At 47.3% G+C, this 14,334-nt stretch overlaps 1 protein-coding gene across 4 annotated transcripts in view; it reads left to right on the top strand.

Annotated features, from left to right (window-relative positions):
* The first annotated feature begins 732 nt into the window (after window positions 1-732).
* FZD6 (frizzled class receptor 6) overlaps window positions 733-14,334 on the top strand; it is a 36,287-nt gene continuing 22,685 nt past the window's right edge. For 2 of the 4 annotated variants that reach the window (XM_068396857.1, XM_068396860.1), the window contains exons 1-2: window positions 733-797; window positions 1,375-1,770. In XM_068396857.1, the coding sequence (XP_068252958.1) occupies window positions 1,591-1,770 (180 nt within the window). In that variant the 5' untranslated portion in view covers window positions 733-797; window positions 1,375-1,590. Of the gene's footprint in view, window positions 798-1,096; window positions 1,188-1,374; window positions 1,771-14,334 lie in introns of those variants that run through there. The other 2 variants (XM_068396859.1, XM_068396858.1) reach the window with 2 other exon arrangements.

The following is a 14,334-nucleotide window of genomic DNA, read 5'->3' as shown; positions in this document are numbered from 1 at the left end:
GCGGCCCAGGCGCTTGTTTGGAAATGAGCCTCCAGGTCGCTTCCACAGGCGGGACAAGGTCCTTTCCCCACGCTTGAAAGTCTGTAAATCATCTTACTATTTATCTAGCGCATTGCAGAGTTAATACCAAGTATTTTTAGGAAAACCTAAGTGTCAACAATGGTGTGTAAGGATTTTTCGCGCCGTTCACGTCTCTGCGTTCAGCCTCGGGGACTTTCTCACAGAAACACAGAATGGCTGGGGTTGGAAGGGACCTCTGGAGATCATCTAGTCCAACCCCCTGCCAAAGCAGGTTCCCCGTGGCACGTTGCACAGGGTCATGCCCAGGCGGGTTTTGAGTATCTCCAGAGAAGGAGACTCCACAGCCTCCCTGGGCAGCCTGTTCCAGTGCTCTCAAAGTAAAGAAGTTTTTCCTCATTTTCAGACGGAAAATTTCATTTCAAAATGAAAATTCAGACGGAATTTTCATTTCCCAGCTGAGGCTGAACATGCACCTGAGGTGCGCTGGGGCACGGACAGCCCTGCGCACCCCGGGCCCCGCCGAGGGGGTTGTGTCCGTGGCCCCCGGAGCCCCGCGCACTCCCGGAGGGGCCCCGCCGTGAGCGGACCCCGGCCCGCACCCAGGGGCGGGCCGCCCCGCCCCCGCCCGCCAAGTATCGCGCGAGCACCGCCCGCCCTCCCGCACCTCCGCCGCCGCCGCCGCCAGACGCCACATCCTGTCGGTGGCGCGGGGCGGCCGCGGCCTTCGCAGCCGCGGCGGGAGGGGGTCGCTGCCGGGCCGGGCCGAGCCGGTGGGGGTGAGCGCGGCGGGGCAGCGGGCCGGCGCCGCCGGCGGGGTGGGTCCCGTCCCGGGGAGCGGCGGCTCCTCCTCGGAGTGGCGTGCGGTGCCCCAGGGCGGCCGCCGAGGGGGAAGCGTCCCTTGGGAGGCGGGTCCCGGTGAGGGGGCGGCGGGGGGCGCGGCCCGGGCGTGGCGGGGATGCGGCGCCGAGGCCGCGCCCGACGAGCCCCCGGCTCCTGGGCCGACTTCTGGGCCGGCTCCCCGCCCGGCCCCGCGGGCACCGCTTCCCGGGGCGGGGCTGGGAACCGGGCGCCGACAAGGAGGCGTTGGGAGCAGCGGTGGCTCCGGGGCCCGGGCGGGAGCGGTGGCCGAACACACCGCTCCCCGTGGGCGAGGCGGCCCCCGCGGGGTACGTGGGAGCCGGGGGCAGCCGCGGGCGGTGCCCTGGCGGAGCGGGGGTGCGGTGCGGTCCCGGCGGGAGCTGCCCTGACTCCTGCGGGCTTGGGAGGGGGCCGAGTGCGGCCTTCGGGCGGGTGGTCGCGGTCGGGGTGTTTCTGCTGTGAGTTACTCTGTGCTGTCTTTTCCCGCTTATGCAGCGTACAGGCTCGAGGAGGAAGGGATTCGGTGAAACGGCGGCCAGCCGACATGGGGAAACACCTAGAGCAGCGGTGGGGAGCCTGATCGTCTGCCTCGCTGCCCGTGCCCTTGCCGTGCGCTGGAGCCAGCGGAGGATAATGTGTGTTGCTCTCCTTGTGCAAAGCCGGGCTAACTGCTGAACAGAGCTATGTGCTGAAGTTGGAGATCCTGACAAAATGGGAGTGCTTGTCTTCTCTGCGACTTGCAGTTTACTTCTAACTCTGGTGCAAGGGCACAGTTTATTCACGTGTGAGCCAATTTCTATTTCCAGATGTTCAGGAATGCCTTACAATATGACTTTTTTCCCAAACATCATGGGACACTATGATCAGGACACGGCTGCCCTCCAGATGGAGGTAAGTTCTCCCACCCCTACTGTGGTATGTAAATATAAACACTGTGAAACCACCTTTTTTGTCATTGAGAAATGGTTCATGATATTTGTTGCACTGAATGACAGGGCAGATAATGTTTAGTGACTGTATGTTTCTTTAAATCTCTTTGGAGTGCACTATAGCTGCTTGGTTGTATAAGCACTGTGTAAGGGAGCTATAGACACCTCCCCTCTCTCCCCCCACCTTGGATCCTGTATTAGAGTGGAAGAGGAATGGGTGTAGCACAGCAATGTGGCTATGCAGAGCTGATCACATATAGCCCAGGCACCTCACTGATACACAGAGCCATTCATTAAATTCTTTGGGGATGTAGCTTATGATATCCTGGCCCGCCTGAACTCAGGTAGTGCAACAATAATGTTTAGAAGTCACTCTTTTTTCCTCTCTTAGCTTATGTCTACTAAGGAGAGGTATCTAAACTTACTCTTAGCCCTATTCTCCATTGTGGCTTTTGCATTTTGTTGTCTTTTGACTGCTGAAACAGCAACTTTTTTTTTTTTCTGAAAACAAACACTTTCCTACCTGAACTGACTGTAACGTGGCTCCCTTGAGAATATGCCGCCTTGTGGAACGGCTTTGCCGATAGCAATAGCTATAAAGGGAGAGAGCCTCTCTGGGTGAGAGGCTTGTAAAACAAGTTTTAAACCTGTTTTAATAATGGCTTTTCACTGGTAAGAGGAGGGGGAATATCTTAACACAGGTCTTGAAAAGCTTACCATCTTGTGCTGTGCAGACAGTGAGTTGAAAATTAAGAAGTTTCTGGTTAAAAAAAAATATATAGGTGGTATTGGAGATGGCTACTATTGCTAAAATCTTATTTGCATATTCTTTACTGAGCTTGGAGGAGGAGCTTGGTTAAGTTGCCAAAACGTTTTTTTAGTGTTGCCTGGGATAGTAACGATTCCCTCTTTGGCCTCTAGCTGCCAGCCTGGAAGGGTGCAGGCTTTGGTCTTGTGTCGTGTTTGCCAGGCCAGTGTAGATGTATGGGAGATTCTGTTAAGAATGTTAAGACACCTGTGTGCAAGCAACTTAATTCGGCTGCAGATCTCAGGTAAATTTTGGGCTTTTAAATTGGAAGGCAGGCTATAGGCTTCAGTTGCAAACTCTGTGCAGTGCCTTCTCCAGTCATCATTTGTCAGGAATGCTTTCTACAGCGTCTGTCGCTTTATCTTGTCAGCTTTACTGCTGGTCCTTACTTGGTCTGTCTTAACTACAGCTGTTGAGCCAGTTTTTGTCAGTATTTGTGCCTTCCAGTCATGCTGCTGTTACAACAGAGAGACCACAGAGCCATTTTTATTAGTTTGCCATGAGTGACTTTTCTGAACTGTCAGTAACTTGTGCCTAGTGCATCCCTTATGCACCTTGTGGAAAAGGTTCATGGCTTACCTGTTCTCATACAGCTACTTCGTAAGAACTGTGTGGTAGTGAGAAGTTTTGTTGTTTTCTCTCTTCTTCCATCTTGTCTCACGTGTAACCACCTCTGACTACTGCAGTGGTTGATAAGTAGTCAGACAACTGACTGGGTGGCTATGTGGAACAACAGTGTCTATTAGGATTTGATTTCCCTACCCCGTTTCATTTGCTTTCTAGTGTCCTGTTGTTGCCACTGTCTGGCCTCTAATTTGGTGTACCTCACTACTCTAGTGTTGTGCAGACATTTCTAAACCATCTAAAGTGTATGGGTGCTGATCTGTCTGCCTTTAGTTGTGATTCAGCAGTGCTGATTGACTGCTTGGTCAAACTGAATTTTTCAGACAGCTGCTGTACTAGTGAAAGGGTAAGGAAGTTTCCCTCCACTCTGTGTAGCTTGTGTTGAATCTGTTGCTAGCGGTTAGATTTGAGTTAATATGGTAAACTTAGGCGGGTTCGTTGCTGGGCCTTTTTTCTGAGGGAGACCAGTGTGTACCAATGTCACTTACACATTTTGTTGTGATTCTGCATGGTATTCAGTAATAGCACCAGCATAGTTTGTCCATGGTCGATTGCAACGCGGAACCTTCTCAGGATTGTCAAAGGGTGTTCTGCTTTTCAGGGGACTTGGTGTTGCAGCAGAGGAGGAGGAGCTATTGACTTCTGGGGTATTGTTTAATTTCATCTTGCAGCCATAAAGAGGCAGCGGGTTGGGAGGTGGAGGAGGCTTCTGTTGTTTTAAGAGCTTGAATTTTTCTGTAATTGGTAGTCCAAACTTCGTGCATACCAAAGAAAGAATTTTAATATTACGTTGGTTAAAACTTCTTTCTTTTGATCCTCCTCAGGAATGCTTAAAGGCTTTTTTAATTCCATCTCTCTTCCCCCTCCCCACCGCCTGTTCTCAAGACTAGGCATGGTCTTAGGATGTAAACGGTGGGGTTTGAGAATGAGGTTTGTTTTCCTCACTTTATCTTAACTGACTTTGAGCAAGCTGTTTAATCATGCAATCTTAGGGCATATGGCAGAGATTTCTTCAAGAAACCAAAGTATTTTGTGCAGAAAGGGCCTTGATGTTAGTCCTTTTTTCTGCTTCTGTCCCCTCTGGAAATGTCCTCCCATTACTTATCTGGAGTGTTTACTCCCAGAAAGAACAAAGAATTGTCAAGGGGACAAGTCTTACCTGAAGGTGAAGTTCACTCTGGAGTTCACAGTGGTAACTCTCTCCCACATCCCACTCTCAAGGCTCTACTGATGTGTTCTTGGGGGAGGGGCGGGAGGAGGATGTCTTGTGTAGCCAGAAGAGCTGTGCTTGCCATCTGCTGGAGCACAAAGGCTTCTGTACAGTTTCTCTGCTTTCTGGAAAGGTGTTAAATAGGCATTTCTGGGGTGGTGTCTTCATAGTAATCCTCCAGGAGAGGATTGTGTGGAACCACTGTCTCAGGTGGTGCTTGTCCTCCAGGAAATCAGCTGGATCACCAGCTGGTCTATGGTCTTACATTTCTGCCTCATGTATCATCTCTTCATAATGGTGTGCTATAAACCAGAACACTGAACTGATTAGAGCAGGAAGAAAGACTAACTCAATCTTACAGCCTCTGCTATGGGTGTTCTGGCTAGTGATGATAGTCCCTCTGGAATCTCATTTTCTGCAATAGAAGAGTCATCATTTCCAGTTGCTCCCTTCATATCCACCACTTTTATTTTTTTATTTATTCTGAGCTTTCAACTTGGCAGACTGAGTTTAGGCTACTTGAGTTTTGCTTTATATTTGGATTAGTTTTGTTTATACAACAAATGGTGATTTTGGGAAAGTAAAACCACATGACTTGTAGTGTGAAGTTTTGTGGTTTGGGTATGTTAGCTAAACAGCTGCATGACAGTGGAATCTAATTATTTGCAGATGCTTACAGTATCTGTATCTCAAAGCAGTTTAACAGTAACACTGCTCATGTTCCTACTAGCTCAGATTGGGAGGCTGAAGATCCAGGGTTTTTGGATCTCACTAGATCCAGGATCTAGTGAGAAAATGGATGGGCATATAGCAGAACAGCTGGTTCACTACAGCTATACTTAAATAGGTGTCACTCCCCCTCGTGGTCATCGTCAAAACCAAGTCACTTCTGATTCCAAAGTAATTCCTACTTTAACTATCCTGGAATAGGTTGTCCACAGAAGGCATTGTTTCCAGCAAGGCAGAGAATATTGCTGTGTTGTAACTTTTTGTTCATATCTCTTAATCTGTTCTGCTGCAGTTCTGGAATGCGTCCACTGTAGACAAGCCCTTAAGACTTCCTGTCCTGGGTAAGATCTACAGGTCTGTAGCAGGACAAAGGCAAAAGGCTTGCCAGTGAGTTTTTAAAGCAGGCTATACAAAACCCTGGAAAATGTCCCACAGAGAACAATAAAGTACCTCAGAGAGACTGGAAAAATGATTCAGTATTGAGTTTTCCGTTCACCTGAGTTCATGACCATGTGCCAGAATATGTGTGTGTGTCTATGGAGAGTTCAGTGCAACTGGCTGCAGCAGTGGGAGAAATTGTAGGAGAGGGTTGGTTTAAACTACCAAAATCATTTTGAAGTGGATTAAGAAGTACCTTCAAAAAACTGAAGTTCTGTGAGTTAAAATTCTTAATGTGATCATTTAATTTGCTTCCAAATATAAATTTACAATTAATTCAATATATATATATATACTTCCAAAAACTGGAAACTGGTGTCTGGCAAGTTTAAATCGGTACACATGCGTATGTGTGTGCATACACACAGGGAGGAGGAAGCTGTCCACTTTCTGTAGGTTGGGAGTTTTCAAGAAATAAGTGTTGTTTAGTGTAGAAGGTTGTTACTGGGATGTTCTGCAAAATAGCACAGGTGTGAATTTACTGGAACCTCTACAGACAGACATCCTGCCTCTCCCTCTTACTCCATATGAGCAGTGCTTGGTGTAATACATGAACCAATAATACTTAAAACTTGAAGCTTAAATCTCTCTGCTCTTAATTTTTTGGTAGCTCAGTTTCAATTAGGAGAGCAATCAATATTCTCTATCTGCCTGGAGTTACGTTTTGTCCTCGATGCTGCCTCAGAGCCTAAATTGGAGAAAGGGTGCAGGGGTGTGGACGTTGACCCAATGCAACAAGCACAAGGGGCTCTTTAAGTCATATTTTAATTGTAACACTTTTGCTATTTCTTTACCATGTATCGCTGGTACTAACTGACAGGGAAAGCTTGTGTAAAAAGTGGTAAATGTAGCATGCTGTACATCATATGTTACTTAGGACAATCTAAGGTAACTTTTCTACCTTATCAGAGTAAAGTGGTGGTCACAAAAGATTTTGGTAGTGAAACGGCTAAATTTCTGCTAGTTAAATGAAAGTTGGCAAATGCCAAAGTATTTTTTTATAGACATGTCATATGGATCAAGGGAAATACAAAGCAGTACGACTGACTTCTGTGCTGGGTAAGTCTCCAGAAATACAAAATAGTTGGACATGAATAATTTTGTTTTGAGCATCACCATGTTGCTTGTAGAAAAGCTTTGGCTAAGGATTCAAAAATATATGAATTATACACTTCTGTGTAATTTTGTACAATACCATACAAATTGGGAAGTGTGTTTTTGGTTTTGCGCTCTCTTGCTCTCAGATGTTCCAAAGAAATGTAAGTCATCGTTAGCTCTTACACTGGTTCTTACAGCAACGCATTCATAAACCATCTTTGCTGATTCCTATGGGTACACTAAATTACAGCCAGTAAAATTGTTTGTTACCTGTAGTACTGAGGCCCTTCATCAAGTGCGATTAGCTCGTGCAGATTGTCTGAAACCAGACAGGCGAATGTGTGTAATCCTATCCACTGACTTTAAGCGTATCAGTCATCTGCAAAATGTAATGCTGCTTTGTCTGAACGGCATTCCTTGTCTCCTTGATAATGTGAATAGTACTTCCTTGCTCCTTGTTCTGAAAGGATGCTGATGAGAATGCATGGGAGTCCAAAGTAATGCACGCTTGACGAAGAGAGGGTTATTTACCTTATGTTAACTGGGGTTCATTGAGATGGTGCTAACAGTGTGATTCCCAGAGCCTCATCTTTATCCGTGTTCAGAGGCTGTGTATACACTAGCAGGTAATTTGGTGTTACAGGAGTGGATCACTAATTGAAGTTGTTAGCACACTTCTTGCCTGTCCACTGCATGTGACTAAGGGGTTTTACTCTGGACTAGATTTAGGCCAAGTCCTACTGTGCACACGGTCTGAAGCTGGCCTATGGAAGGCTGTTTTCCAGATCTTGTCTCAACAGCAGACCTTTCTGGGAAATATTGTGGTATCCTGTTGTTGGTCCCCTGCAAATTGCTGTTCCTTCCGCAGTGCCCTGTCTAGTGTTCACATGTAACTGCAAGACCTGTTGGTTTCTGAGTCTCCTTGTGCAGCCTGTGTCTCGGACCCGCTCTTCACGCTTGTGTGCTAGGTGTGGTTGCTGGCTAAACCAAGGCACCGTAGGTGTGGAGTGATGGACTTAGTCCTGTGGCTATAGCCTGCTCCAAGAGGACACCTGTGAATGAATGGAGTCATGCAGACTTCCCTAAAGCTGTTTGGGTAGGGAAGGAAAATATGGACAGAGTTACTGAGTTTGGAACTGCTTTGCCTTCGTTGTTAGGAGGTGGTTAGGGCTTGGGAGCTGAGCCCAGACCGGTGGGAACACACCATCCTTGGAGCTGGGGAAAGCCAGCAGTGGGTACAAAGCTTTCAGACATCAAAAGGTGTATTTGAAGCTGGTATTTGTCCTTACACTTCACCATCGTCATGTGCAATTTCCAGATCATCTCTGTGTTTTTAAGGAAGTGGCTGTTGCCATGTGGAACCTTGTGAACTTTACCTGGTGAGTAGCAAATCAGATGAGGGAAGACAAGTCTGCTGAGGGTCATGTGGTGACCACGATTTCAAAGGTCATTCTCCACATTATCTTCCTTTGAATAGTAGACAAGTGAACAAAATTGTATACCATTGTGTACAGATGGCCCACACTGTTTTCCCTCTGCTGTGCGTGAGTTGTCAAACTGTATGGGATCAAGCACCACATTAACAGCTCGCATGCAGTGCATTGGCCCTTGGCAGCCCTGGCAACGGCAACTTGATTGTCTTGCAGGCCTTGGTGAACCACCAAGGTACATTTGTGGACATCTTTGCAAGGCTGATGATGCTTACATCTTTTACAAATCTAGCTTAAGAATGAAAGAGGATTCTGATGCTTTCTTTCTGAAGAGGGCTTTGTGGTGTTCAGGTGCTTTCCTGCAAATGTGAGAGTCGCTGTTTGTCCACAGCACTGCATGGGTCGTAAGGCTATATGGAGCCCAGGCCCTTATTGCATGCAGATGGAGATGGAACGCGAGTTTAGTTTCCCATTTGCAAGATGGATGTGATGTTCAGGATGACAACTTGGCTGCAGGGTGTTATCTGTGCCTTCGTTGATAAAGACCACAAAAAGCTAATGGTCCAGGAGAGGAGCACATGGGATAGGGTGTGTGGTCAAATGTCAGCGCTTTCTTTTTCAGTGTGACAGTACAGCGATTAAATATGACAATTTCTAAAACTACTGTTGTCATCTCTTTAGTTCTCTACTCCATTCCAAAGGAAGGGGTAGGAGTGTCTGTGCCACAAAGCTTGCTGCTTTTTTCTCTCTCTTTGGGGCAAACATGGTTGCTTTGTCTCCCCTTGCCTTTTTGGACCTTTTCTGTGTATTGTATGCAACTGTGATTGCTGCATCCACAGTAGCAATTTCTTTGCCAGAGGAAAAGATGCATATATCTGGCCTTTTCTCCTGAACTATGTAGTGGAGATGAGTGAAGAGTTGCTTCCTCTCTGTTTAGCTATTAGAAGGGGAGGTGTGCAGGGGAGCATAAGAGCTGTGTAAGCAGCTACTGTAAATGGCAGGAGAGAAACTTGCTATGATATAGAGGCACAGAGGACAGGCCTGGATTATCAGTCTTTGCAGCGTGGAAAGGATGTCCTCTTACCAAAGATATCTGTTCCTTTCCATCCCTGTAGTGAGACAGATGAGAGCTTCCTGGGGAAAAAAAATCATCTATCTTTCCTGTGCTTAAACATCTGGTAGATCAAGTTCTTTCGGAGAATAACCACATCCTTCCCAGTTTGGCACATGTGTATTCCCTGGAGGCCCTGCACAATTAGATGTCTTTAGTACCAGAAACTACTGCCCCTCTCATGTTCGCACAGCACTTAGTTGCCAAACTCTCCACGTATTTATCCTGCATACAAAAATTAAAAGCAGCTTTTCAGAGAGGGACTGTACCCATCCAGCCTCACAATGGCCTGGCACTACCCAGTGACCCAGACTCCATATCCCAGCTCCGTACTGCTTCACATGAGCTAACACTCTTGCTAGGAAGGCACAAGGTGCACCATTTTAAGCAAAGCTTAAGAATCCGTCTGGATAGGGGAACTCTCTGGGGTGTATGCCTGGAGATACAAACAAAATGTTATATGCTGGAGAATAACATGGCCCACAGATCATAAGATGAAAGGGTAGAAGAAAAGGTGGCCTTGGGTTTTTATAACAGGAGAAATAGGGAAGATAATGGGGGAAAGGCACCATGGCCAACAAAATGAACACTGTGGGCTAACGATAAGGAAACGCTGGCTTATACAAGCATTCAGAACTGCGGAGAACAGGAGGGGTCCCAGCAGCTACCTTGCTGTGTCAAGTATGCTGCTTGCCACCCTCCCTTGGGTGCTTAGGTGCTGTGGATGGGGGTGAAGAGCAGTTATTGATAAGGGTGGAGGTCTCTCTAGGATTGGGCAGACGTCTTACAGGCCTTCATGCATCTGCCCCACCGATTTCCACTCTAGTCAATAGTTGGGTAGTTATGGAGGGAAATGGAATCACAGAATCACAGAATGTTAGGGATTGGAAGGGACCTCGAAAGATCATCTAGTCCAATCCCCCTGCCGGGGCAGGATTGCCTAGACCATATCACACAGGAATGCGTCCAGGCGGGTTTTGAATGTCTCCAGAGAAGGAGACTCCACAACCTCTCTGGGCAGCCTGTTCCAGTGTTCAGTCACCCTCACCGTAAAGAAGTTTTTCCTCATATTTAAGTGGAACCTCCTGTGTTCCAGCTTGCACCCATTGCCCCTTGTCCTGTCAATGGATGTCACTGAGAAGAGCCTGGCTCCATCCTCATGACACTTGCCCTTTACATATTTATAAACATTAATGAGGTCACCCCTCAGTCTCCTCTTCTCCAAGCTAAAGAGACCCAGCTCCCTCAGCCTCTCCTCAGAAGGGAGATGTTCCACTCCCTTAATCATCTTCGTGGCTCTGCGCTGCACTCTCTCTAGCAGTTCCCTGTCCTTCTTGAACTGAGGGGCCCAGAACTGGACACAATATTCCAGATGCGGCCTCACCAGGGCAGAGTAGAGGGGCAGGAGAACCTCTCTCGACCTGCTGACCACACCCCTTCTAATCCACCCCAGGATGCCATTGGCCTTCTTGGCCACAAGGGCACACTGCTGGCTCATGGTCATCCTGTTGTCCACTAGGACCCGCAGGTGACTTTCCCCTACGCTGGTCTCCAACAGGTCTGTCCCCAACTTGTACTGGTACATGGGGTTGTTCTTGCCCAGATGCAGGACTCTACACTTGCCCTTGTTATATTTCATTAAATTTCTCCCTGCCCAACTCTCCAGCCTGTCCAGGTCTCTCTGAATGGCAGCACAGCCTTCCGTTGTGTCAGCCACTCCTCCAAGTTGTCTGTCATCAGGGAACTTGCTGACAGTGCACTCTATTCCCTCATCCAAGTCATTAATGAATATATTGAATAGAACTGGTCCCAGAACCGACCCTTGAGGGACTCCGCTAGACACAGGCCTCCAACTGGACTCAGTCCCATTGACCACCACTCTCTGGCTTCTTTCCTTCAGCCAGTTCACAATCCACCTCACTACCCGATCATCCAGACCACACTTCCTCAGTTTAGCTGCGAGGATGCTGTTGGAGACCGTGTCAAACGCTTTACTGAAATTGAGATAGACCACATCCACAGCTTTACCATCATCTATCCACCGGGTTATGTCCTCATAAAAGGCTATCAAGTTGGTTGAGCATGACTTCCCGTTGGTGAAGCCATGCTGAGTGCCCCTAATGATCCCCCTATCCTTGATGTGCCTAGAGACAGCACCAAGGACAAGTTGTTCCATCACCTTTCCGGGGATGGAGGTGAGGCTGACCGGTCTATAGTTACCTGGGTCCTCCTTCTTGCCCTTTTTGAAGACTGGAGTGACATTCGCTTTCCTCCAGTCCTCAGGCACCTCTCCCGTTGCCCACGACTTAGCAAAGATGATGGAGAGTGGCCTAGCAATGACTTCCGCCAGCTCCCTCAGCACCCGCGGGTGCATCCCATCAGGGCCCATGGATTTATGGACGTCCAGGTTGCTTAATTGGTCCCTGACCCAGCCCTCATCAACCAAGACAGATTCCTCCTCTATCCTGACTTCTTCTGGGGCCTCAGGGGTCCGGGGCTCCTCAGGACAGCCTCCAACAGTATAGACAGAGGCAAAGAAGGCATTCAGTAACTCCGCCTTCTTTTTATCCTCTGTCTCCAGGGCCCCCACCTCATTCATCAGTGGGCCTACATTGCCTCTAGTGTTGGCTTTACCTGCAATGTATTTGAAGAAGCCCTTTCTGTTGTCCTTGACCTCTCTTGCAAGGTTTAATTCCAAGGAGGCCTTAGCTTTCCTAGTTGCCTCCCTACATCCTCTGATAACAGACTTCTATTCCTCCCAAGTGGCCAGCCCCTCCTTCCATGATCTGTACACCCTCTTCTTCCACTTGAGTTTGCCCAGCAGTTCCCTGTTCAACCATGCAGGTCTCCTGGTACCCTTCCTTGACTTCCTACCTGCTGGGATGCTCTGATCTTGAGCTCGGAAGAAGCAGTCCTTGAATGCTAACCAACTATCTTGGGCCCCCTTACCTTCTAGTACCCTGTCCCATGGGATTTCCCCTAGCAATTGCTTGAAAAGGCCAAAGTTGGCCCTCCTGAAGTTCAGGGTTGTGATTCTGCTAGCTATTCTGTTCCTGCCACATGAGATCCTGAACTCCACCATCTCATGGTCACTACAACCAAGGCTGCCCTCAACCTTCACCTCTTCAACCAGACCCTCCTTGTTAGTGAGGATAAGATCCAGCAGCGCTCCTCTCCTAGTTGGCTCATCCACTATTTGCATCAGAAAGTTATCATCAATGCACTGGAGGAACCTCCTGGACTGGGGATGGCTGGCTGAGTAGGCCTCCTGCAGAAATTGCCACCCCTATCACCTGTCTAAAGCCTCCTGATCCTTGGGCAGCATCGTGGGCCAAGAGCTGCTCTGGTCCTTTTCCATGTCCTTGGTGGGTCTGTCAGTGACTACTTGCACAGTCTTGTTTCTCTGCCTTCCCCAGTGCCCTCTCAGCTTCAAGGTGCTGCAGCATTGCCTCAGGGTGATCCCCCCAAGGTGTGTGCTGCCTTTTGCCTGCAGCAGTCTAGGAAGGAGATGCTGGGGGAAGAGGGAGAAGGAAGAGGAGCCATTGCATTTGCCTCTTAAAGCGGAGGATGCATCCACTTCCTTATATCAGAGGCATCTGTGAAGGAGAAGAAAAGCAAATACGAGTCCTTGCCTGCCTGTGAGGTTACAGTACAATAACATGGCTTCTGAGCTCCCTATGGCCCCCAGCTTCTCATGGGTGAAGATTTCTGCAGTGTGATGGAGGTGCTGGGGATGTAACTGTTTCTGTTTAGACTGGTTTCCGTGAACGGGGGGTGAAAGCTCACACCAGGTTGTCCCATCGAGTAGTGATGTTACTTCTGTACTAAAGCAAGCAATGAACTGTTGGGAAACTGTCTGTCCTTTGACTCTTTGATCTCACTAGCAGGAGGAGGCAGGGTGTTTAAGGTGTCAAGGGTTTCGGTGGAGATTTTAGAGGGATGGAGGAGAGACACTGTGAGGCAGCGTGTCCAGAAAGAGGTTCCTGTAGTAACGTCATTAGCTTTCTTAAGAGAGCCCTTTCTTATATTTGGGTATCTTGCATTTGGAGGCAGGAGGAGGTGATTATAAAGCAATGGGGTAAAGGAATTAGCTTCTTTCCTTACCAGCTGCCTCATTGATCCTCTAGAATTTGGATTTTTTTTTAATATTATTTAAAAGCAAGTTGTTTTTCTTGCTTTCTTGCTTCTCAGGTTGGCCTGTGTCTCAGAATAAATAAAAATTAAGAGTAAATAAAAGTTAATAAATAAAAGTAATTTAATTAAGATACATACATATGTATACAGAGCACAAATCTGTAACTACTCAGGTTATACTTGTTTTAGACATTTTATCTTCATAAAAAAAAATAACTGAACAAAAATGCCACAGAAGAAATACAACTGTGGAAGATAAGAACTATTTCCCACAAATACTTAGGAATGAAGTATCACATTTTTTTCAAAAAGAGATTTTATGTGTATCTTTTAAAAAAATCTTAAGTACAGCTTTTCCTATTACAATAATGATCTACTCTGAATAATAATGATAATAATTATTAGTAGTTATAATTCTATGTTTTCAAGCTGTAGTGAAGATGATAGCTATAGAACTGAATATAAAGTGGAAGGCCTGGTTTTCCATTTTGTGCGCACACTGATCTTCCCAGAAGCAGTGATTTTACAGAAAATTAGTCTGGATCAAAATTTACAGCAGATGGTGGATGCTAAATATATAGAAAGTTGGCTACATGGTGAAAGCTTCCCGAACACAAACAAACCGAGGCTGCCATCCCGTTTTCCATTGTTCTTTTGATCTGTCTCTGGTTTGTGGCTCAGACTCTCAAGTCGTTTGTTTCTAGCACTGCCTGACTTGTGTTGGTCTGTGCTCCTGTGTTGCTGAGAATTCATTCAGAAGATTCTGCCCTTCTTGTCAACCTGTGTGCATGATAGAAGTATGGCATGAAAATTGTTAAAATTACTAATTTCTGTAAACTTTCACTAATCCATTCACTTTGTGATGTAAGAGACAGCGTCAGTCAGGCATGCAGAAGTCAGATGACTGAGTTGAAGCCCATTAAGCTGCATTTATCTACCTCACC

This window comes from Nyctibius grandis, chromosome 3, assembly GCF_013368605.1.
Source record: "Nyctibius grandis isolate bNycGra1 chromosome 3, bNycGra1.pri, whole genome shotgun sequence".
Classification (NCBI taxonomy): Eukaryota; Metazoa; Chordata; class Aves; order Nyctibiiformes; family Nyctibiidae; genus Nyctibius; species Nyctibius grandis.
The sequence above is the reverse complement of the archived record's forward strand: the minus strand, read 5'-3'. Positions and strand labels throughout refer to the sequence as shown.